At 54.7% G+C, this 25,187-nt stretch overlaps 1 protein-coding gene across 1 annotated transcript in view; it reads left to right on the forward strand.

Moving 5' to 3' along the window:
• Window positions 1–915: 915 nt before the first annotated feature.
• The window catches only part of LTBP2 (latent transforming growth factor beta binding protein 2), a 96,818-nt gene continuing 72,546 nt past the window's right edge, over window positions 916–25,187 (forward strand). Inside the window, exons 1-3 of the mRNA XM_082647337.1 lie at window positions 916–1,409; window positions 7,747–7,817; window positions 20,458–20,704. Of these exons, the coding sequence (XP_082503463.1) occupies window positions 931–1,409; window positions 7,747–7,817; window positions 20,458–20,704 (797 nt within the window). The 5' untranslated portion in view covers window positions 916–930. The remainder of the gene's footprint in view (window positions 1,410–7,746; window positions 7,818–20,457; window positions 20,705–25,187) is intronic.

A 25,187-nucleotide genomic window follows, 5' to 3' on the forward strand; every position in this document is an offset into this window, starting at 1 on the left:
TAGCAGCGACAGGTCTCTGCCGCCCGCAGGGTAGCCAAGGACGCGGCCTAGTCCACTAGAGGGCGCGCGCCCCCAGGGGACCTTCCAGCGCTCCCGCGTCCCACGGCGGCGGAGGCAGGCGAGCTGCCCCGTGCTGTCCCAGCTCTAGCCGCAACCCCGGCCGACGCCCCCAGTGGCTCGGGCGGGAAGCGAAGGGTCCGGGGCCCGGCCTTTGGGTCCTGTCTCTGTCATGCCGTTCTTCGTACCTCTCCTGACCTCCTTCAGACCTTCGAGGCTGCAGCCTTGGTCATCGAACAGGGAGTTTGTCCCTGAGGTTAGGGGCGGGAGATAAACTCTGGACAGGTCAGCAGTTCAGTTTGCCCAGGACAAGAGAAAGGTGGCTTGGGTGCCCCTGTCCCGGCAGGCGTCATCTCGCCTACTAGCCCTCGGGCCGGCCCTGCGTCGCCCCCAGCTCCTCACGGGTTAACACCCCTCGCCGCCCGCTCGCTTCCCAGTGCCAAAGTGGGTGTTGCTGGAATTCCTCTCTCCCTCTCCCTTAATGAGGGGGCTGAGCTGTCCCTCCGAGGAGGGGGCACGGTGTGGATAAAAGAGACGAAAAATCGGGGGGAGGTTTCCAAAAATAAAACCCTCCGGTTCCCATTCAGAAGGCTACAGTGACGGGGAGAAGGCGCGGCGGTGCGACAGCGGTGCCCACCCAGCTAGAGACGGAGCGCGGCCGCCGGGCTCATTGCACGCAGCCCCGGGCCGCTCCAGCAGCCTGGCCCTCGCTCCACGGAGAGCCTGGCCCGCAGTCTGATTCGGGGCCCCCTAGACGGGGAGAGGCGGGCCACCGAGAGGGGACCGGAGCGCAGCCAGAGGGCGGCCGGGCGCACAGACTGCGAGCCCCGGGGCAGTTACCCGCGCGCGCCGCTTTCCGGGCGCCCCAGCGCCATGAGGCTCCCAACCACCACCCGCTGCCCCGGGCGCGTCCTTCGGAACCCCTGGAGGAGCTTCTTGCCTCTCACCCTGGCTCTCTTCGTGGGCATGGGTCATGCTCAGAGGGACCCGTTGGGCAGATACGAGCCGGCTGGAAGGGACGCGAGTCGGCTGCGGCGCCCCGGGGGCAGCCACCCCGCAGCGGATACAGCCAAGGTGTACAGTCTGTTCCGGGAGCAGAACGTGCCCGTTCCGGGTTTGCCGCCCGCGGAGCGGCCCCAACCTGCCTGGGGGAGCCCCAGCAGGCCCGCCGAGGCGGAGGCCAGGAGGTCGCCCCGCGCGCAGCAGCCGCGGCGAGTCCAGCCACCTGCGCAGACCTGGAGAAGCCGGCCCCTGAGCCAGCAGCAGTCCGCACCCCGGGCCCAGGCCCCCCCGGCTCTCCCGCGCCTCGGGACCGCGCAGCGGCCGCGGGCTGCGCGAGGGCGGCTAACGGGGTGAGCACTGGAGAGGGAAGCATGGGGGCTGGGGGAGCGAGGGCCGGTCTCCCGTACGCTCGTTCGTGGAGGGATGTGCTGGCTAGAGGACAGGGCGCCGGGCTCTGCCTTTCGTCCCTCTGTCCTCAGTACTGCGGAGGAACAGACCGAGGTCCCGGAGCTGGGGCTCCATCTGACCCACTCTCAAAGAGTTGAGAGGAAAGAGAAGCATCATCCACACCCTTTCGTACCAGCTCGCCCAGACCCGACGTTAATCCTTTCCCAAGGCGCCAGAGCATTCGCCCGCTCTCCTCCCTCCCGCCTCCAACCGGTGCCTGCTGACGCCCGTAGCGGTGCGGGGATCTGAAAGGGATCGGGGAGAGGGCAGCGGGGTGGGCGTTCCACGCGCTTGAGGCCCAGGGGAAGCTGAGCGGGCGTAGAGCGCGGGTAGGTGGAGGACGTCGGGGGCTCCAGAGCGCGAGGGCAGATGCATCTCCAGGAAGGAGGTTGGCAGCAAAGCCTGCGCGGGGGAACGAGTCTGTGGGTTGCGGCAGAGGTCGGCCTGGGCCCGCGGATGGCTGGACGTGGAAGTGGGCATGGGATCGGGGGCACTTTGGGCAGGAAGCCTGCTCGCGATGTGGCTGTGGCACTGTGGGTCCGTGGGGGAGTGGGTCTGTGTGTGCCCCTATGCAGCTAGGTGTCAGCGCGACTCGCGCACTTTGCGGGGCTAAGTCTCCCCCCTACCCTGAGACGACCAGCTGCTTGCCGGGGGCTCCCTCGCAGCGTGGGAGAGGTTCCCCAGTAACCCCCGGCCCCGCTGAAGATCCTCATGGCTGCGGGAGGCTCAGTCTTGCCTGAGTAGGACAGGTATCTCCAGAATGGAGGGCACTGGAGGCCCGGGCAGTGTGGGGATGCGTGGGGACACCATCGGGGAGGCTGGGAAGGAAGCTGGCAGCCCTTCTCGGCTTGGGCCCTATTTGCCAGTTGGGTTCAGTCCCCTGGCTCATAGCGTGAAGGACACTGCAACCCCTGTTCTACTCCCGAGGATATTCTTACTGCCTCTCCACTCACTATTTTCCTAGGCTGCAGCACTCTTCTCCTGTATTTCTCTGCTTAGAGAGACCTTCCTGACTACTCCTGCCCCACCCTCTCTCTTCCTTCACCCTGCTCTACGTTTCTTCATAGCACTTATTCCCATTGGACATATTATGTTTCTGTTTCTGCGTTTATGGTCTGGTCTCCCAGCCCACGCTAATGTAAGCTCTATAAAAAGAGAGGCTTTGTTTTGTGCATTGCTGTGTCACCGGTGCCTAGAACAGTGCTCGTATATAGTTGCTGCTTGTTAAGTATCTGTTGAGTGAGTGAATGAATTCCCCGCTGCCCTTGGAAGGCCCAGCTTAAGGCAGACAGAGTAGACCCGAGCACTGCCAAGTCGCTTACACAGAGGATCAGTCAGAGGGTGGTAATGGCCTGTGCAAGTGAATACATACTTCTTAAGAGCAAGTGTGCAGGGCCTGGGATAGGGGATTGGGCCCCGAGACAAAGACATTGTTCCTGCCAGGAGGGCAACTCAATTACTTCAAATCGAATTGGAGAAATGGACAGATAGGCACTGGTGAACATGCTTTCTAGTAGCAGAAGCTTCATGTTAAGCATAAAGGAATGGACGGCTGTGGCTGACGAGCCTGGAGGAGAAGGAGGCCCTGGGGTTCGATGGGCAGCATGCGGGGAAGCAGAGGGGAAGTGGCAGGAGTGGGGTCCCGAGTTGTAGCACTGCCCAAAGACAAGGGCTTTTCACTGTTGGCACTGGCCTCGGGGCAGGACTGCACCCTGGTGTAGGGGAGCCACAGGGCTGAGGCTGGAGGCATAGGTTGAGCCGGATCATGGAGGAGCTTATACTGTCGGCGTTCGGGTGGGAGTTGGGGGGAGATGGGATAGTGGAGTGGGGGTGGGAGGGTGCACTCTTCGCAGTTGTGAAATGAGGTGGTGATGAGCAAAGCAGATTGTCACCCTGATAAGGCTGGTAGATGTACACAGGTGTGTAAGGACCTGGGCTGGCTGCCACCCACAATCACTTGCCATATACAGGTGCACACATCACATCACATGCTGGGGTGGCTCCTCCCCCAGATTATTTTCTGCAGCTTTGATAAAGGGTGGGTTCCTCTGGCACTGCAGCTAGCCACTCCAAGTCATCTGGGGAGGGGCTGAGTGGCAGTCTTGTCCATCGGCTTCATCTCCCCAAGTCCATTCTAGCTCCTGGCTTCTGGCCAGGCTGGCCTCTCTGGCAGTTGCCTTGTGAATTGCTCAGGGCCAAGGACTAAGTGCCACCTGCTGGTAAAGCTTGGAATTGCATCACCACTACTGGGGATTCTTCATTCAACAAACGTTTGGAAGGTCTCCTATATGCCCGGCACTTTGCTGGACCATGGGGATACAGCAGTGGCCAAGACAGCCTCTGTCTCCGTGGAACTTGCAATGTAGTGGGGTTTTATTGCACATAATGAAGATTTTAAATGTGCGCCAGGCACAGTGCTAGGTGTCTGGGACACAGTGTAACCAGAGCAGAAAATTCTTGCACTATTGAAATTCACAGTCCACAGGGGACTTTTTAAGCCATTGTTCCCCAGCATTCAGTGTTTCTTAAGCTTAGCCTCACAGCATACCACCTTAATAATATTTTCCTCTATCTTTTCCTCCTTGTTCTATTATTTTCTTAAATTTATAAACTTAAATTTATAAACTGTTAAAATAATACTTTATTAAAATAAAATAAAGTATTTTATATTATGAAGTTTTATACAAACCTACAAAAAGTATTGGAAATAATACAACTAACAATCCAGCTTTTTCAAACCTTAATATTTGGGCCTATTTTGCTTCTGATATTTTTAGTCGAAATATCGTCTATAAATTTGTCTCCCTCTCTCCCCAGAGCTAACCACCACCTTGAATTTACCCATGATTCCAATCTAGGTTTTTATAGATGCATGCATCCGTAACATATACAATATTGTTTTGCATATTTTAAACTTAGATAAGTGGTGCTATGCTGCATTATCCCTCTAAAATTTGCTTTTCCAATCCTCATTAGATGTTTGAAATTTAACTACATTAATATAATCAGCTCAAGTTTATTCATTTTAATTGTTGGTCATTATGTCATTGTCTGAATATACCACAGTTTATTTATCCATCCTTCTGTTTTGGGACACTTAGATGAGTTACATATTTTGGTATTACAAACAGTGCTTGGCATTTTTCTACATAAGTAAATCCATTTTCAAGGACACTTTGTATCACTATCATAAGCTGAAAATAGTACCACTTGTCATAAAGAGGAAACTGTAGGAAAACTGAAATGAAAACAAAATGTTCTCAAAGTCTAGTCAAATACAATTATCATAGGAAGTTCAGCCCCGTAGTTCTCCCTACTGGAAATGGCAATTGGCAAGGGCTGGAGAGAGACCCTGGCGTGAAGACCCAACCTCCGACAGAGATTTTTTCCCACTGGTCTAATCACACTAGAACGATCACTAAAAAGGGAATCACTTTCTCGCTGTGTGATTCAGCATTGCTGCATGTTGTGATTATGGAAACGTCACACTTCCTTTCCTACCAGAAGGGTGTTGGGAAACATTGGATTAAGTGAAACAAAGAGGTATTAAAAGTACACCACATGTCAGCCACTGTGTTAGACTCTAGGGGCACAAAGAGGAATAAGAAAGAGCCCTCAAGGTACTCAAGACAGAGACATACACCAACAGCCTGAGGTAATCAGTGCTAAATGGTGTGGCGGCTGGAGAATGGGGAAGGCTGGGTAGATGGCAGGAGAGGTTTCACACAAAGGAGGTGACGTTCGATCTGGAAGTCTTGGAGCGAGCCACGGATCTCAGTCGGCAAAGGAGAGAGGGAAGGCAGTCTACGCAGAGAGAGCAGCTTAAGCAAGGGCATCAAAACGTGCCCACACACAGTGCAGCTGGGGGACAACAAACTTCGTATATCTGGAGGATCATAGTTTTGGTTGTAGGTGGCCATGGAGATAAGGGGGGAAGGGGGGCAATTAGACTCCACAGGCAGAAGGGGTCCGGTTGGCTTTGTAGAGGCCAGTGGAGAGCCTTGAGGCGTCTATAACAAAGGACCAGTATGACCAGATTTGTTCCAGGTGGAACAGCAGCTGTCCTAGGCTGTTAGCCAGATGGGTTGGGCAATGATGTTGGATACTGGGCTAATGTTTGCTGAGTGGTGTGGCCTGGAAGGCTGGGCTTACATAATCTCTGAGTCGTATCTTCCAGAGACTCAGAGCCACTGAGTCTTTGGCCCCAGCTAGTCAGGCTCATTTGCTCTCTCCAGATAGCCAGAGCTCACGGAATGGTCATCTCCCATCGGGCACCTCCCTGAGCCTGTACCCAAGACTCTGGCTGGGCTCCTGTATCCCTCTTGAGTGCCCGCTTTGCCAAGCCCTGCCCCCCTGCTTGGCATCTTTGATTCTGACCAGTTCTCACTGTGGCCCCGACGGCCTTGAGGGCTCTACCGTGGTCAGCAGGGCATGCCGAGCTGCTGCCTTCCTACAGTCAGCTCCGTAGCCATTCTGAAGGCATCTAGGGTACCAGCAGGCTCAGGGGGGCCTCCTTGAGCTGGGCTCCACGCCATGACCTCTCAGCCAAGTGGGCCCCTCAGTCCGTGCTCTCTGGACTCCCACAGACCCTAGTTTTTAGAAAACTCCCAGGGCATGCTGTCTGCTTCCTTCTCAAAGACCTCTCAGGCCTCTAAGAGGCCTTGCCACCACCAGAGGGGGTAATGACTCACCAGTGGGTGGGCAGTCCCCCCTCCCACCAGGGCACACACTCAGAAGCCCTGGCTGTGAGGACCAGCCCCTTCCCCAGAACCTAGTGACTTGGGCCCTGATGGGGAATAGGCAGCGGTGCAGAGGGGCTTCGAGGTGGCTGAAATGGCACAGCCCTTGGGTGGGAGGGCATTCTGGGGCCTCCCTGGGAGGCAGCTCCCCACAGCTTTGGGCCAAAGGGCCAGGAATGGGCCTCAGCTTTTTCAAGCTGAAGGAATTTATTTTGAATGTTTCATAAGGTTTCAAAAACCACACAAGCTTTGGGGGCCACACAAATGTCAAACCAACTCCTAAGTGGGACCAGATGCTCACCACGCCGGCCACGAAGGTCACAGGAAGGGCCCCCTGGTGTGTCCTTCACCCCACTCTTGGGCTCCGTACCTCTGCTGCCCCGCTCACCCTGAGCTTCAGCGAGCGCTGAGTAGAGAATTTCTGATGGTAATGATGGGGTCTGTGAAGCAGAGCCAGGCCCAGCCTGAGCTGAGAAGTCAGGGCCCCAGAGGTCTTCTCCAGATAGAGCCCTTCTCGGGAAGTCACCTCTGTCCGGGCATTTGGGTTTTAGATTGACAGTCAGGGTGGGTGAAGGATACTCCACACCTGAGGGCAGAGTTCGGGTGAGTTAGGTGAGTGGCCCTGGTGGCAACTGCTGGTCAGTGTCTCCTGCAGGTGTCTGGGTGCCAGCCCTAAGGAGTAGCTGGGGGAAGGGCTATCTCCCACCGAGTAAGTTCCATCAGCCTGCCCCAGTAAAAAGCGTGCTCAGCGTGCAGTGCAGCTTATCCCGAGTCCCCAGCCCCACCTTCCTACCAGCTTGCCACTTCCTCAGCTCCTCTTAAAGAGAAATTCTGGAGCTCCGGCTCCTTCTGTCCCAGCCAGTGCTCCGTCTGACCGTGCACCAGCCTGCCAGAGGGCTGAGGCTCCTCCCAGTGTGCATGTGTTGGCAGGTGCTGCACATGTATGTCCTTAAGGCTGTTTTGGGTACGTTTTCCAGCTTCCCTTGGATTATCAGTGTTTGTTGGCAAGGGCCATGGTGATAATTTTTTGGTGAGAGGCCATGCGGAGCTGGAGCGTGACTTAGAGTTGGGTCAACTGAGGTTTGAATCTGGCTCTGACATTTACTTATTGTTTAGTCTTGGAAAGTGACTGAGACACTCTGAACTGGCTTTTTGATCATCTTCGTGATCCCTGTGCCAGTGTGTTGGGGGCTATATATCCTATCTCATTTAATCCTCACAACAACGTTAAGCAGGTATTATTATCTCCATTGTACAGATGAAAAGAATGAGGCTTCCCGAGCTCATGCAGAGAATGGCAGAGTCAGGATTCAATCTTAGATGTGAAGGAGCCCAAAGCGCCCGCCCATGGGCCACGAGGCCTCCCTAGAGAAGGGGGACAGTGCCCAGCCTGGCAGAGATCCCCCAGGCCCTGCCTGTAGAGGGTGGGACCGTCAGTAGGGCTCTGTGAATAGTCGCGCTCTGAGCACCCTACGCTGACCCTGTTTTGGTGACCCCGCAGGAGGAATGTCTGCGGGGGACAGTGCTGCCCAGGATGGACAACAGCAAACAGTACCAACCACTGTATCAAACGTGAGTGCCTCCACTGCATCCACCCTCTCCCTATCTCTGCCTTGAGCTGGGCGGGGCATGGGGACTCCAGAATCTGTGCGGGGAGCACAAGCGTCTTCCCCAATCTGTCTCCTGAGCAGGTAGCCCCTTTCCAGGGGGGAGGCAGTGGAAGAGAGGAGATTGAAAAATGCCTCCAGGGCATTCCCTGGTGGTCTGGTGGTTAGGACTGGCGCTTTCATTGCCAAGGGCCTGGGTTCAATCCCTGGTTGGGGAACTAAGATCCCACAAGCTGCACGGCATGGCGAAAAAAAAAAAGGCTCCAACTGAAGATGACTTTTCAAATAAAATCCCCTCTCTTGTTTGTAAAGTTTCCTGTATTCCCCACCTGCTGCTCCACTGTGTTGGGGCTCCTCCCCAACTTGCCCTGTGGTGCTCACATACCCCTGTGGTCTGCGGAACACACCTGGCCCCAGAGCCTCTGCATCGCACATTCCTGGGGGGACCACTCCCAGCGCCATGCTAGGGGAGTCCACCTCTGCTCTGGCCCCTGGCCCCTGGCGGGCATCCTACCAGGACGGTCAGATGAGGCTTTGATCCTGTGTCTGGAGCAGTCTTCCTTTCAACCACTCCAAAGCCTGGCAGGCTGGCCCAGATGAGAAAAAAGAGGGTAGTCATCTTAGTTATGTGGAGACCAAGGAGTGAGGTAGGAATAGCCGGGCTCTGTGCCCTAGCCTCCACTGATGGTACCCTCGGAGGAGGTGACAGCAACACGAGAGCCAGGAGCTATGCAGCTCTGTGCAAGACTCACTTCACACGTCCTGTGGGGCGGGGAGAGCCACTCACATTTTGGCAGGTGAGGAAACTGGGGCACAGACAAGTCACGTGCTCAAGGTCACATGGCCTAGAAATGGCAGGATATGAACTCAGGTAACCTGACTCTAGGGTCCCTCTTCTTTTTTTTTTTTTTTTGGCGGTACATGGGCCTCTCACTGTTGTGGCCTCTCCCGTTTCGGAGCACAGGCTCCGGACGCGCAGGCTCAGCGGCCATGGCCCACGGGCCCAGCCACTCCGCGGCATGTGGTATCTTCCCAGACCGGGGCACGAACCCGTGTCCCCTGCATTGGCAGGCGGACTCTCAACCACTGCGCCACCAGGGAAGCCCAAGGGTCGCTCTTCTTAATCTCCACACTCTGCTGCCAGATATCTTACCTCATCTTCCTGGACCTCACTTTCTGCATCTGTGAACTGGGGATGGCCGTGTACTGCTGTTTCCTTTTTGACTCCTCCTCTACCTCCTATTACTACTACCACCATCACCTCTACCATTACTACTACTACTGTTACCTCTACTACCATCACTACTGCTACAGCTGCTGCTGCTACCACTACTACCACCATTACTACTATAACAATGACTACTACTGCTAGCTAACAGCCGAGGATTTACTATATGCCCAACACTGCGCTAAGCTCTTCACATACGTCACCTTAGTTGTCTTCCAATCCTATAACATGAGTATTTACTGATCATCTATCCTACTTATAGTCGAGGAAACTGAGGCTCAGTTTGGTTAGGAAATGTGCCCGAGGAGACAGTAGTACTCCGAGTCCTGGAGCTGAGGCCTGGGGTGGGATGTGGGGCTGGAGGTGAAGAGGAGAGCCCCTAAGTTCTATTGAGCTTAGCAGAGAGTGTTGCTGAGGTTTGAGTTGAGGTTGGGGAGGGTGGCTTCAGGGCGGGTGGGCATGGGCCTCGCTCTGGCCCTTCAGCCCTGAAGGTTCTCAGTTTCCTAACTTTCTCATGACTTTCCAGCGTCATTCTCTGCCAATCTGGAGTTTCAACACTGGAAACTCGAGGTTGGGTGAGTCTGCAGCTTGTCAGAACTGACGTGCGTGTGCACCCTCGTGCCCTGATCCGGGGGTGCCGCTCCAGCCTGCTGTCGGTATCCACTCCACCCCGGGGGGCCTCAGCCCCATTGTTTCTCTCCCCGGCCCTCCGCTGCTCCCCTGGTCATACCTGTGGCCCTGGCACACGGGCTGGCAGCGCTCCTGGAGGAATTGCCACTGGGCGTTAGCCTTTCCCACACGAAGCTGGCTCCGCACTGAAGGCCTGTGTGCTAATTAGCTGGGCCCAGCGCTGTTTGCTTGTTGCTGTTTTGCTGCTAATGAGCTTGATGAGAACCACGTGGGCAGTGGGGTGTTGGCCCTGGATGGCTAGGTCCGGAGCTCTGTCAAATATGGGACTCTTGGTCCCACGCCCTGTCAGCTGGCTCTCCTGCTTCCCCCGTGGTTTGCGTCTCCCTATCCCCTCCCCACAGCTGCCCTTCTGGCTGGAGCAGAGGCTGCCAACGCCGGGGAATGCTCATGACTCTGGCCTAGTGGTTTCCCACATGTGGGGTGCCTCTCCTGGCCTGGCCGCGGCAGGGGTGGTGACAGGGAGGGGTGTGTGACATCCCCCCAACTGCCAAGATTAAAGTCTAGTCCCAGAACAGTGTGGGGACTCAATCCATCCCCTGGTCTCTCCCAGATATCTGTAGGTCCAGCCCACTGCCCCTGCATAGCGAGTGATGGCCTTTGTCCCCTGGCCCACCCCCGACTCCCACTTGCTCCCTCTCACAGACTCCTAGGTTGCTGTAACATACCAGCCATCTCCTTGGCAGGCCCCTTTCTTCATCCCTGCGCAGTCACTGGACCTTGGGGACCCACTGTGTCTGCAGGTGTCCACTGCTAGAAGCCCAGCTGCTCTCTGCGCCCTGGAGGGGTCTGGAGCTGTGCCCCCATCTCCTCCTCTGGTCTTGGTATCTGCCTTTCCTTCTGCGGCTTTGCCAGCTCGCCACACAATTTGTGTGTTTACGTATTTGTGGAGGCAGCTGAGTGGGGCCTGCCAGCCCGCTCAGCTGAGGGGAAGCAATGTAGGGTGTGGGGTACCAGGGTCCTGTTTACAGTTAGGGCCTCTGGAAGACTGTCCCGTCTTCCCAGACTGGCTCGCCCCAGTGCACACACAGCCTTTGGGAGGCTTCTGAAGGCTTACACTGGGGAAGAGGATTTGAAGAATTCTTCGGCTTCTTGTTTTATCTCGGCTTAGATGCACGGGGGCTGGGGCTGTTCTGGGGAGAAGTCTATTGAGGAGGGGGCTAGGTGGATTACCATCTTCCCCTCCCCCCAGCAGGAAGGCCCCAAGTTAAGAGCATGTGCTTTAGATTCTGGTGCCCGATTCAAGGCGTCATGGGTTTGAATCCCAGCTCTGTGTCCTCAGGCAAGTGCCTGGCCCTCTTCCAGCCACAGTGCCTCACCTGTTAAGTGGGTATAACAATCTTTATAGAGCTGTTTTTGAGAATGAATAATAATAACACACTGTAGCTCTTACAGTGTGTTCTGTGCGTCAGAACTTTATTATTAATTTTTCATCCTCACAACAGCCCTGTAAACTAGAGTTGATCTTTATCCCCACTTACAGATGAGGTTAACTATTTGTCCAAGTCACGCAGCTGGCAATCAGTAGAGCCTGGGTGTGAATCCAGGTAGCCTGCTCCAGAGGAGAGGGCTTAACACCGTGCTCCTGGGAAACGAGCACGTGTGTGTAGAGAGCCTGGAACATGGTAAGTTTAGTTGTTATTTTAACCTAGATCCAGGAGGCTGTGCTGCCTGCCTGTGTTTCAATGCCGACTCCATCACTTAGCTACAGGACCCTGGGCAAGTTGCTCAAGCTCTCTGTGCCTCAGTTTCTTTTCCTGTGAAACAGGACTAATATTAGTCCCTGCCTCAGAGAATTCTGAGGAACAAATGAGATAACTTAGGGCAAGTGTTTAGTTCAAGGCCTGGCACGTTCTGTGTGTTCTGTACATGTCTGGCCTTGCTGTTGCGAGCAGGGACTGTGTCTGCCAGCCCACACCATGCAGCACAGTGGCAAGTGTTCACCGGATACAAGGTAAAGGCTCAACAAGAATGTACTGAATGACACAGGGCCTTTCCCAGGCCTGTGCAGAGAAGTCCCCTTCTGCTGCCCCAGATTCATCGGCCCTTTTGGAAAACTCCCCACGGTGCTCAGGAGACCCTGGAATGGCCTAGGCATTTGTGCTTGCCTTTTAGTCCCAAGCCTGTGTGCGCATGGGGCCATTAGAACCACATGCCTTCTAGGCCACAACTCAGTGCTGTGAAGACCCTCATCCCTCCTGATCTGGGCTTCTCCTGGGCTTCCCTGAGGGAGTTCCCCTGGCCCACCCATCCCAGCCCTGTAAATGACCCCACCCAAAGGGCAAGACTATAGCCACCCAACTTTGGAGCCAGAATCCCCGAGTTCAAACCCTTGCTCCATCATTTACTAGCATGGTGATCTCAGGCACATTGCTCGACTGCTCTAAGCCTCAGTTTCTCCGTATGTCAAATGAGGATCAGAATAGCACCTGTAGTAGTTATAAGAATCTACAGAGGAGATGTATGCAAAGAAATCGACCTCATAATGGTAAGTGCTGAACAAATGTTGGGGAAAAGGGTCAGGGCAGGGGTGGGATTTGCAGGTTCTTTACTGACTGGTTAGGAGCTGCCAGGAGCCAGAGGCTTGAGTCTACATATGGCTCGTCTCTGGATGAACCATCCGATGAAACTCAGTAGCTGGTGGGAGTGGTGGAGAGGAAAGTGGAAGGGGTTAAGGGGAATAATCACATGACTTCAGTGGAGACCCAACTAACACGAAGGGTACAGACCTAGCAAGAGACACTGCCCCTCTCTCCCCTGACCATGTAGAGGTACCTTAGACCTTTTTGGTAAGCAGGTGTATGCCCCCAAGGCTTTTTGCTTAAAGGAGTATTTAGGAGATGCTTTTATCCCAGGGGCTGTATCCTGTTGATACCAGCAGAGTGCCTATTTGATACGTGTTTGTTAAAGGACTGAGTGGGTGAATGATTTCACAGGTGACCTGGAGGTTTTCTTCTGCCATTCTCAGCTGCCTCTTCTCACCTCCTTGGTTGGCTTCTCCTTTTCTACTTAACATCTTTTTTTTTTTTAAGCCAAGTTCTTTTTTTTTTTTAATTTTATTTAAATTTTATTTATTTATTTATTTTTGGCTGTGTTGGGTCTTTGTTTCTGTGCGTGGGCTTTCTCTAGTTGCGGCGAGCGGGGGCCACTCTTCATCGCGGCACGCGGGCCTCTCACTGTCGCGGCCTCTCTTGCTGCGGAGTACAAGCTCCAGACGCGCAGGCTCAGTAGTTGTGGCTCACGGGCCTAGTCGCTCTGCGGCATGTGGGATCTTCCCAGACCAGGGCTCAAACCCGTGTCCCCTGCATTGGCAGGCAGATTCTCAACCACTGCACCACCAGGGAAGCCCTCTACCTAACATCTTGATGTTGGGCTGCCTCAGGACTTTCCCCAGATCTTCTAAATCCCCCCCACAAAGAGGGGGCCATATGAAGCAAGCAGAGCATTACTGAGTACCAGTAGACGCTGTGCCAGACAATTAACACGCAACAGTAAGAGCGGCCGTGCTCACTCTGTGCCAGGGACCACACTAAACCCTTCACCTCCCTTCCCCCTGTGAGTGGCCATCACATCACGCTCTGTCCTGGCCCCTCCTGTGTCCCTGGCTACTGCTTCTCCTCTACCTGCTACTAAACACTGGGTGTCCCAGGGCCGAGTTCTGGGTCCTCTCCTTTTCTTTCTCACTGCACTGCTCCTGGAATGATCTAATGCATTCCCATGGATGTAAACATCATCTTGGGGCTGATGACACTCAGATTTATATATATCTTCAGCCAGTCCTCTGCTCCAACCTCCAGGCTCCTTTCGTCCCGCCGCCTCCTCAACATCTGCTCTTGATGCCTCCCAGCCACCCCCACCCCAACTTGTCTCAAGCGAGCGCATCGTTTCCCTCCCTCTGAGCCCATATCCCTGCCCAGGTCTTACCCATCCTGTCAGAGGCATCTCCATCTATATGAATGCTTAAGCCAGACCATTCAGGACACCTCCTCTTGCTCAGGCTTCTATCCAGTTCATCCCTGAGCCCTGTTTGCTTTACTTCCTAAATCTCTTGAGAGTCTGTTTGCTTCCCGCCCCCCACACCCCCACCCCCGGCTGCTTCTCTAGTCCCGGGCACCAGCACGCTCTCCTGGGTGACTGCTGCAGCTGGCTGACTGCTCCCACTGTCCCCCTTACTCTCCAGTTCTTTCTCTGTAAATTAGATCATAACACATCCCTATTGAAACCTTCCTGTGGCGGTGTGTCCAGCCTTGTCTGTCAGCCCCTCACTCACCAGATCCAGCCTGGGTTCCTGGAATGTGCTGCCCCCGGGCTGTTGCACATGCTGCTCTCTCTGTTTGCTTTTCCTGTCTCTTTATGTGGCTGCTCCCTGTCTTCGTTTCCAGCTCCCCCTAACCGCTCTGTCTAGAGCTGCCCCCAGCAGCCTTGTTACTCTGGATCCCAGCCCCTGTATTGTTTCTTCCACCATTCATATCCCAATTTCTCTTCCTCTGCTTGTTTTTCTGCTTGTTTTATGAATTTCTCTAAGTTGGAGGCTCCATGAAGAAAAAGACACTGTCTGTCTTGCTTACTATCCTAAGCAAACAGTAAATGTTGGACGCACGACCACTTTCTAGACACTGAGACTTGCAGAGGTGAAGGAACTTGCCTGAGGTCGTGGGGTTGGAATTCAAACGCAGGTCTCTTTGACTATAAGGCTGCTCTCTCCGCCACACTTCTGCCCCCACCTTCTTTGAGTTGTAAATGGCAATGGTGTATTCCTTCCCTCTCAACCTTCATGGGTCCTGGGCACGGAGCTGGTGTGGCTGCAGAAGGGCTTGGATGGCTCCGTGTTAGCCACAGAACTGTCTTGCACGCCCTGGGGCTGCTCCCCTGGAAAAGGCTGGGTCCCCGGGCTTGTCCCTGATGGGGGCTGCTCCAGGACCCCATCTTCTCTCATCTCCCTGGCCTCTCTGGCACTGAGACCTTTAAATCCCTGCCTCCTCCCAGACAAAGCCCTCAGGGCTGTGATGGGGATGGACAGGTGACTCATCTGCTCTAGGGCAGGAGCTAGAGGCAAACCCACGCCTCTGCCCTGGGCCACAAGCCCTGCCCAGTGGTCCCCTCCTCATGCCTGCTGGAGCCAGTGGGAATTGGGGCTGCTCTCTGCCCCAGCCCCTGGCCCCCAACTGGCCCAGTATCTCGGTGTTTGTTAATGCAATTAGCAGGGCGGTCCATGCTGATGGGCCGGGGCCAAGTTCTGACTCACAACCCTCCTTCCTCCCCTCCGGCCGCCAAACGGTAGAGGCCCTCTCGGCCTGCCAGACAGCGTCTGCAGAGCGTGCGCAAGGGGCCAAGAACGGCATCTTTCTCTCATTAAAGGCTTTTATGTGAACACAACTGCAATTTTGGAGCAGGGCGCTTGGCTGGCCCCTGAGCCCCAGTGCTGTTTCCAGCCATCCTGAGCTGTGATCCCAGCACAGCTGTGGTGGGAATGGGCCGAATCCTTGAGGACCTGACTTCTCCCACAGCCTGGGGGCTTGGGGCTGAGGTCGGGGCTTGGGGGACACAGCCCGTGGGCAGAGCTTAGGTGTGGAGAGGATGAGTCCTCGGTGGATTCTGAGGGTGTGTGAAGGCCAGTGAGGGATTTCCTGGCCTCGGGGAGCTCTGACATCAGGGTCCCCTTTCTGTGGAAACCAAAGGTCAAGGCTGTGGAGAAGAAACAGCTCAGGGTCACAGGTAGACCCCCAGTTACGTGAATTCCAAGGGCAACCTGAGGCCTCCAGGTAGGGGTCTAAGGTGAGGGGCGGGCCCAGGGAAGGGCAGCACTGAGGGTGGTGGGTGACCGTCCTGCCTAGAAACGCCTCTGGGTGTGGAAGGGACAGGGCCCCATCCTGAGGGAGGGATCAGGTACTCAGTGGGGAGGTCCTTAGTGTCCCACTGACACAGAGTTTAGGAAAGATGGAGCTTTAATCTGAGGAGCAGCTGAGCCTCAGGTATGGGGGTGCTGGGCCCAGAGTCTAATCTGGAAGGTAGGTTCATCTCCCAGACAGGAGGGCCTGGTACTGGAGGCCTCGGAGGAGGGCACAGGCTCAAGGGGCCCACCCTAAAGTCGGTGCCTCACCTAATGGAATTGACGGAGGGAGAAGGCATCTCTAGATCCCAGGAGAGAGAGCTGATGACAGAAGCCCTACCTGGCTGGGGTGGAAGGAGGTAGAGAGGGGACGGGCTGTATTTAACACCTGAAGAGCAGCCCTGCCTCTGCACCACAGTGTTTGGGGCATCTCTCTAACCAGGGCCTGCCTTGTCATTGCCTTTTCCTGGGGAAAAGGTCATGGCAGAGAAGTTCAGAAGCCCTCTTGCTTCTGCCACTAGGTGTGTGCATTTTTTGTTTTTTAACTTAGCATTGATGCCCAATACAACTTTCTGTGGAAACTTTCTGTGGAAATGTTCTATATCTTGCCATCCAACATGGTAGCCGTGAGCCACATGTGGCTACTGAGCCCTTGAAATGTGTCTAGTGCAACTGAGGAACTGAATTTTAAATTTTATTTAATCAATTTCCATTTCAACAGCCATATAGAGCTCATGGCTACAGCATTGGACAGCACAGCTTTAGAGAGTACAAAGTACTTCCGTGATCTCTGTTGAGACTCACACAACTCTTGGAGGCAGGAATTGTCAGACCCATTTTATGATGAGACAGCTGAGGCACTGGTTGAGGCGTCTCAGTGAGATGAGACGCGCCCAAGGTCACGCAGCTGGGATGTGGCTGAGCGGGGCGGGGGTCAAACCAAATCTTTCTGACTCCCGACCCCATGTTCTTTTTGCTACCAAGTCTCTGGTCTCAAGGGCTCTGAGTGGATGGTGGGAGCAGCCTACACGTTGGGAGCTGTTTCCAGACTCTCCCCCAGGCCTGCCCATTCTTCATTTGGTCTCCTCCCAAAGGCAGGGGTTTTGTTTGGAAAATGTGAGCGAACCTCTGCTTGACTGTTCTGGAGCAGCGTGAAGGTAGAAGGGGCACAGCCAGGAGGGGGGTGTTGGGGAGAACGAAGCCTTCTATTTCTTGTTTCAAAGTAATTTCGGGAGTTTTCTTTTTTATTCCCCTGTCTTTTGGCATACGGCTACCTCCACAGAGCTGAACTCCCAAAGCTGAAACTTTCCACATATCCAATCCTCAGTGAGAAAGAGAGTGCCAGGGGAGTGTGGAGAAGCCAGAGTTCAGGTAGAGCCCAAATTATGAATGGCTAAAGGCTGGCATTGGTGAGCGGGCACAGGGAGGCTGGAAGCAGCATCACCTTCGGGCTCTGAGGATGCCAGCCCCTGACAGGGAGGGGCTGGGTGTGTCCTCGATGGCTAAACACGGACCTCGTGGTATCGTGCTTGATAACCTCTCACCAATCATCAATCACCGAAGACTCACTAAAGCCATATACCCCATCCTGTGCTGATTTCTCAATCATAAGGCATGACCTCTGCCCTTGTGGGAAAATGGGAGGAATGAGTCTCCAAGAGCAAAGCATGAAGACTGCCCAGCCTGCCATGGTTGGGAATTTTCTCTCTTAAAATTCCCACAGCACTGCACGAAATTGCGTCTCCGGGGTGCCTCGGCATTTCCGTCCTTGCTTCATGCAACAGCCCCTACCATGCGGCGATTCTGCGATGGCTGATCCCCTTTCTGACACTTCAGTTTTGAAATCTGTGCTCGTTTGACTTAGGAATATTTTGCTTCAGTTTCCTTTAAATGAAAGGCACATGACCGCTATCACCCCCCTCCTTCCCCAAGGGTTCCAAACTTTTGGATTTCACGCACCAGTAAATATCCCCAAACATCTTAGGTACCAAAGTACAATAGCCAGCTTTTCCTTTTGCTAAGTGAGGATATTAGAAAAACAAACTACCATTTGCCATCACCTTTAATTTTAAAAGAACATTTTAACACCAAAAAAGTAATACAATAATAATCTCAAAATAAAAAACACATTTTAAGTGGGAAAAAATAGCATCACAAGAAACACAGAAAACTGTTTTTATTTTTCTTGTTTCACGGCAGACCAGTGAACACTGTCCTAAGAATGCCGCCTTTCATAGACAGGCACTTGGAGCCACCATTTGGGGCCATTGGCGGGGTGGCTTTTGGGGGAGTGGAGAGAGAGGAGAGGAGTTTATGCTCCAATCCCATAATGCAGATGCTTGGCTCAGAACAAAACGCTTGAACACTGTAGTGAGGAAATCACTTCCTGCTGAGACTTATGGAGACAACTCAGAGGAAGATACAAATGAAGTTGGTGAGAGCTGGCTCTGAAAACATAGCACTTGGAGGACCTTTCTTAGCAGATCTGGCCTCTGTGCAGTTTCATAAACGATTGGTCCAGAAAGGTTATCTTCCCAAACGGGTTTATTTCTGCCAACAAGTCTGGCTGGTTTGGAAGCCTTTTAGAACTTTTATCAACCACAATATTACATGCATATGTAAATGCCAGTTTTATAGTTTCCCCCCAAACACCCACTTTCTGTGAGCTGTTCATCATACCAACCAAAGTCTGCCAACCCTTGTCCTCATTGAGGACCTAAGTGCCTGGGGGCAAGGGGCTTCCATGATTCTGAGAACCCTCCCACCTGGCAGAGCTTCCTCCACCCAGGGACCAGCCTTGTTGTCTTTGTACCCCCCGACACCCAGTCTGACCGAGAGAGGATGCTCACTAAATGTTTGCGGATGTATTGGCGAATAAGGCAGAACCAGAAGTAAGCGAGTCTCAGGAAGACATGGGCTCGGCTTGCAAGATTTGGGGCCTTGGGTTTCTAGACAGAGAAAGATCTTACTGTTGGAGTCAAGGATGGGCCATCCTTGGGGCCCAGGAGGGGAAGGACAGAAGCTAAATTAGTTTTGAAGGCTGTCTTAAGGGCAGGGACCACCCACACAGAGGTAGAAGAGACACGGAGACTGGGAGGGGCTGTGCGACCTTCCCTTCACCCACGCCAGGCTTTGCTGGCAGAGGCGTGTGGATCTGAGGGGCTAGGAGTGATGTAGCATCTGTGGTCCACATGGGAAACCACTCAGGCCCTCCCTTTCTACTCCCTCCCTAAAATAAACCAGGGCTGACACCTGTCCTGGGCAAACCTGCTTCCCCAGTGTTCGCTGGCCCTGGTTTGGCTACAGGGCTGGCCCCAGCAGACCGTGTCTCTGGTGGTGGTGGTGACAGTGGCCTGGCGTGTGGTCAGGTGGGGGCTGACTCTGCTTGGGCAGGTGGAGTGGCAGCCAGGTGATAGGCCAAAATCCTGCCAAGGTGGCAGTTTGTGTTTGGGGAAATGCTCAGGTTTACAATTCTCTCACACAGTCTGCTTACCTGGAGGCCTGGGGCTGCCAGGAAGGGATGCCCAAGCACTGAGGAAAATGCTCTAGCCTCAGGATCTAGCTCATGGTTGGAATCCTGCAGCGAGACCTATGATTTCCCCACTCTCCCCTGAGTAGACAGGCTGCCTTTGTTTGACACGATGCCCAATCTACTCATCCTTGCTGTCTCTGGTCAGCATCACCACCTCCAGGAAGCCTTCCCTGATTTTCCCTTTCTTGCCTCAGCCTGGGTTAGAGGCTCTGGCCGACACTTATCACATGACCTGTGTCCTGGCTTCCATGTGAAACAGGACACTCTTTGAGAGAGGGATCCTCTTTACTACAAGTCTCTCACCTAGTGAGTGCTCGGTTAATGTTCACTGAATGAATGCAGGAGTTGGTAAACATCCTCCCTCAATCTAAGATTGACTGTATGGGCTTTGGAGAGAGATGGGTTTGAGGGTCTGTGGTCTCCACCACCAGAGCCAACCTGGGACGTGCAGCTTCCCAGGCCAAGGGTGCATTCGGTGGCTGACTTGAAGCCAACAGATCCCTTTTGTTTCATCATCACCTCCAGGCCAAGGTTTAGAGATGGTTCAGCCCTGCTGGGAGGCAGTGGGGTGGAAAGAGCTTGGGCTTTGCCATCAAACAGACCTGGACTGGATCCTCGATCCACCATTGCCTGGCTGGGTGACCTCAGGCACATCTTTTAACCTCTCCAAGCTTCAGAGTCATCATTTGTAAAATGAGGATCATAATCACACTTGCTGCATAGGATTGTTTTAAGCTTAAATGAGACAGTGTGTGCAGAGCACAGTTCCTCGCATGTTGTAGCACTGAACAGATAGTAGTTGCCGTAATAAAAATAATATTGATTGTGTCATTGTTAGGCATATGCTAGGAGTTAAGGAGGCAAAGAGGTGTAAGGAACAGTCACTGCGCTTGAGGGCGCTGACCATATTAGTTAGGGAGTTGAGACACATAAATAACAAACCCATCACACTGATGGTGGCCTATAGGGCCTGAGTGCCGTGCAAGGAGAACACTCGTCCTAGCTGTTCGGAGGAGGGAGCAGTTGCTGGAGGCAGGTCATCAGGGATGGGGAGGGGGCCTGGAGGGAACAGTAGCACTTAGGTAAGTGGAGAGGAAAGGGAAACAGCTCCAGGGAGGGGAAGCAGCTCACACAAAGGCAGAGAGAAGAGGAAGCCACACCAGCAGGCCAGGTCCCCAGATGGACAGACAACAAAAAGGGAGCACTTAAGTATATGTACAACCCAATGTTGGGTGTTCTGCCGGGGGTGCTGGTGTGACGGGTCACCCAGTCTTTGATGGGTTGTCCGACGCTGACAGGCGACCCTCACCCTCTCCCTGTCTCTCCAGCTGTGTGCCAGCCGCCCTGCCAGAACAGGGGCTCCTGCAGCCGGCCCCAGCTCTGCGTGTGCCGCTCCGGCTTCCGCGGAGCCCGCTGTGAAGAGGTCATTCCTGAGGAGGAATTCGACCCCCAGAACTCCAGGCTGGCACCCCGACGCTCAGCCCAGGGGTCTCCCAACCTGCGCAGGAGCAGTGCGGCCAGAGAAAGCACCACGGCCAGAGCGCGGCCGCCAGCACCACAGCCGCCGCTGGCCAGGTGAGTCCCCTCCTCAGCGGGGCCTCCGGTCTGGGGGCGCAGCCTCTCTGGAGGGGCTTCTTCCTTCGGCCCGTTTGGTGAAGACCCTGGTGGAGAAGGCCGGAGAGTCCTCCTTTCCCTTCTGCTCCACCAGAGGGGCGGCGAGCAGGGCAGCAGGTACGGGGGTGGCATAGGCTCTGGCAGGGTGCCCAGGGGAGGTGGGAGGGGAAGTCTTTACTCTCCAGGCCCCGGGGAGAGAGCTGAGGAGGGCACATCCCTGGGACCAGGCTCTCTTGTTTCGAATCCTGGTGTTGCCACTTCCTAGGTGGGTGACCTTGGGCAAGTTACTTATCTCTCTGATTCCTCATCAGTAAGTTGGGGGAAATGATGATAATCATAGTCATGGTATTGTAAGGGTTAAGTTAGTGACTATGAGGAAAATGCTTAGAACAGTGCCTGGCACACAGTAAACTCTATAAATGTTTGTTTCCGCCTCCCCCTTCTCTGCCTGTGGTCCCTGTGATGCAGGAAGGACTCCTTGGCCAGAAAAAGCCCCTTCAGTTCAGTCACCACCAGTGCTAACCTGTCTCCTCGGAGGGGCAGCTGGAGCACGTAGTGGAAGCGAGAAGATTAAAAAGTGGGAAGGGGTGTGTTCATGGGCAGGATTCCCTGGCCTGCGTGCCAGCCAACCTGGCTAGACATTTCCTAGCTCAGCTCAGGAAATCTGAACTTTGTAAACTGGTCCATTTCTGGGGGCTGTGTTTTCCTTGTGGTTTTTCAGGTTACTTTTTCCATTCGCTTCCTACTTAGGAACTTCTTTCTGAAATGTTTGAACCTTGTCTTGCTGAATTCAGCGAAAAAAGGATTTGCCCTCCCAGAGGAAGCTGGGAGAATCAGGGAGAAGAGGCTGACCTCGAGGCCAGGTCCCCAGCGGGGAAAGCTCAGGAGAGAAAGGAAAGGAGCTCAAGGTTGTCCAGCAACTCTGAAGGGGGAGGGGCAATGGGGGCCAGGCCAGACCAGGGTCTCAGTAAGGGGGTTTCCAGGGCCCTGGCCACCCAAACAAGCAGGTGGTTTCCGAGAGCAGCCAGGAGCAGAAAAAACAGAAGGATGAACTTGGGTCAAGGCCTAGGGAGCCCCAAAGTTAAAACCAGAAGAGCCAAACTCTTTCACCAAGGCCTTAGGATGCTGGGGCAGAGATGGGGGGCAGAGCTAAGGGCCAGGTGGACAATGCAGGGGGCAGGGCGAACTGCCTGGGATTGGCTGTGACCAGTTGGGCAGGGCCTGAGCCTTGTTCTCATTGGTCCCGGCTCTGGGTCCAAGGTGGGTGGGCCTGGTGTGAAGGCACTTGGAGGAGCCCCAGAGGTGGCAGCTCCAGGGCCAGCCCCGGGGCAGGGTGGGAGCAGAGTCCTTCCAGCCTGGCTTTCCCCCTGCAAGCTCTTTTTTGGCTTGTGGGGTTCATTCATTTTATAATGCATTTATCCCCTGTGTGCATGCACAAGTGAGTGCTGGGGGTGGTTGCTTGGCAGGTCATTCTGTTCCTTGTACCCTTGAGTCAGAAGGCTTTTGACATCCCCTGCCCCATCTTCCCAGCCTATCCCGCTTCTAGTTTTCAAGGCCCAGTCCCACTTCCTCCAAAAAGCACCTACTCCCTCATATCCACCAGGCTCTGACCCCCTGCAGCGCACACGTGGCACACACATCGCTGTGAGTCTGCACCCTGAGCCTGCAATCAGACGGTGTGGCCTGCGCCCTGGAAGGCAGCGCCTGAGTCTCACACTGGATTTCCCCACAGTGCCTCCTGCAGTCCCAGCTTGCAGGAAGTGCTCAATCTGCATTGCTTTCTGTCGCTCGCTCCCAAACGAAGACTTACCTAACCAAGGACCCATTTGGCCCCGAACCCTCACCCTGCCCTGGAACCAAGGGCACCACCGCAGTGGTGTTCAGAGTGCGGGAGGACGGGCGGCTCCATGCTTCCCCAGGGTCACGCTTTTCACTCTGCCTCGGGACAGTCAGTGCATTTGCTCACTGGACCAGGAGCTCCGTGAGAGCAGGGACTACTGTGTCCTCCTCTTTCATGAACATGTCCCTGGCACCTAATACCACACCTGGTACCCTGTAGGTGCTCAGTCAACACAAGTTGAATGAAGAAATGGACGAGGCTCGATGCTGGGCGGGGAGGAGGCTGGGAGGGAAGGAGGACCAGCTCTGTGAGGCTTCGGTCCCCCCGCGAAGGTGTGCGAGAGGCAGGGGAGGGTGAGGGCCTGGGCTGAGGTCTCCGGCCCACAGCAGGGCTGTCCCTTTTGAGCTTCACAGGCTCCCTGGCCAGGGGCTACTGTGATGTTTTTAATGAGCTGCAGCCTCCAGGCCAGCCCAGTCTCTCTCTCTCTCTCTCTCTCCATGTCTCTCTCTCTCTCTCTCTCTCCATGTCTCTCTCTCTCTCTCTCTCTGCCTTGGCGTGTCAATGCCATGAAATCTGGGAAAGTCCGAGCGGCCCACTGTTGGCCCAGCTGTGTTTTGCTTTGGGAGGCCAAATCCCACTTGCCTGGTCGTGTCAGACATTTCCTGTGAACTTGGCCAGCTTTCCCAAGCAGCCGCTGGACTCTCTCCTGATGGCAACTTGGACAGGCCCTTGGTGTCCAGATAAGGGAGTGACATAAACGCAGAGGGCATTCTTGGTGGGGGGTGGGGGACGGTGCAAAATGTCCAGGGAGGAGAGACACTGCAGGGACTGGTGATGGCCAGAGGCCACGTTCAGGAGAGCACTAGACAGAGGCCAAGAGACTTGTGTCTCAGAAAGAAGACGAGAGGGAGGGGTCAGGAGAGTCTCGGGCAGCAGGCAGCACGCCCTGCAGAGAGCCAGACGCGGATTGATGTTGTCCAGCTGCAGCCTGGACTGGCCGCGGGGGGCCTGCAGACTCCCTCCGAGCCCGGGGCTCAGGCTTCTTCCCCAGGCTGGGCAGAGAGCCTACCCCACCTGTGGAGCAAGACCGAGGCAGCTGGGAAGGGCCTTGAGAGACTGGGGGAGGAGGTGGTTACAACAGTCGAGGACCAGCAGGCCTTGGAAAACAGCGCTCCACACCGTGCTTCTCAGACTGAAACAGGCACGTGAATCACCTGGGAACGTGTTAACATGCAGCTTCTGACGCGGCCGGTCTGGGGTGAGCATCTCTAACGTGGTCTCCGGTGACGCTGATGCTGCTGGCCCACGGACCACCCCTGGAGGAGTGAGGTTCTGAGCCTGGGCTTCGGATTCAGGGAATCCTGGAGTCCAATTCTGGACTTACCGGCTGTGTGACATCAGGCAAAATAGCCTAACAGCTCTGAGTCGATAGTCTCCACCTGGTAGGGTTGCAGAGCGGGTGAAATGAGACCCTTTGAGTAGAACACCTAGTAGGGTGCCCGATACGGGTTAGTGGTCAGTACATGTTAGCCATCAGCAGGCTGGTTCTCTTTGCCATGAGGACTTGTGTGGCACAAAGCAGACAGAAAACTGGGGTGCGTGTGTGTGTGTGTGTGTGTGTGTGTGTGTGTGTGCAGACCTGCTCTGGGGAGAAGTTAGAGCCCAGGCCCAGTCTTGGGGGTGGTGTGATCCAGCAGTAGCACCAATAGTGGCTTTTGGCTGGCTTGGGTATTCCACCAAGGCCGTCTCACCAGCCCTATGGGGGCGGGGGGGAGGGAGGTGTCACAACAATTCTCCGAATGGGCGGGACCTCCACTGGGTTTACTCCTTAGTCTGACCGGAGGACCTAGAGGTGGAGCCCTGGGGACATCCTCGGCGGGCTTGATCAGCACTTGGACAACAAGGGGCCTGGAGGACAGTGTTAAGGTAGACAGGCGGGGCTGGCAGGGAGATGCTGGGAAGCTGTGGGCCCCGTGATCGTGGCTCTTAGCGGGCTGTCCCCTGAGAAGGCAGCTGGGGTCAGCCTTCCTTTTATTGTCCCCGTCGGTCTCTCCCTCTTCTTCTCGATCTCCTGCTCCCTGCACACCCCACAAATTTAGCTGCTTAAAACAATGCACATGCATTATCCCACAGTTCTGTAGGTCAAACATCTGACACGGGGCTCACCAGGCTAAAGTCAAGTTATCTGCAGGGCTGAGTTCCCCGAGGCTCTTGGGAGAATCTGTTTTCTTGATCATTCAGGTTGTTTGTTGGCAGAATTCACTTCCTTGCAGTTGTAGGACTGAGGGCCTCACTTCCTTGCTGGCTGTCACTTGAGGGCCATCACATCTAGAAGCCACCCACATTCCTTGGCTTGTGGCCACCTTCCTCTCTTCAAAGCCAGCAACAGAGGGTGAACTCTTCATGTTTTAACTCTGCCCTGTGTCTCCCTCTTCAGCGGAATCTCTCACTGACTCTTCTGCCTCCTTCCACTTTTAAGGGCCCCCTGATAACCCAGGACACTCTCCCCTATTTTAAGGTCAGCTAATTAGCAGCTATAATTCCACCTGCAGCCTTGATTTCCTTTTGCCATTTATATACATATTCAAAGGCATAATACCAGGG

The sequence above is a fragment of the Grampus griseus genome, assembly GCF_964374135.1.
Source record: "Grampus griseus genome assembly, chromosome: 2".
In the NCBI taxonomy this organism is placed as follows: domain Eukaryota; kingdom Metazoa; phylum Chordata; class Mammalia; order Artiodactyla; family Delphinidae; genus Grampus; species Grampus griseus.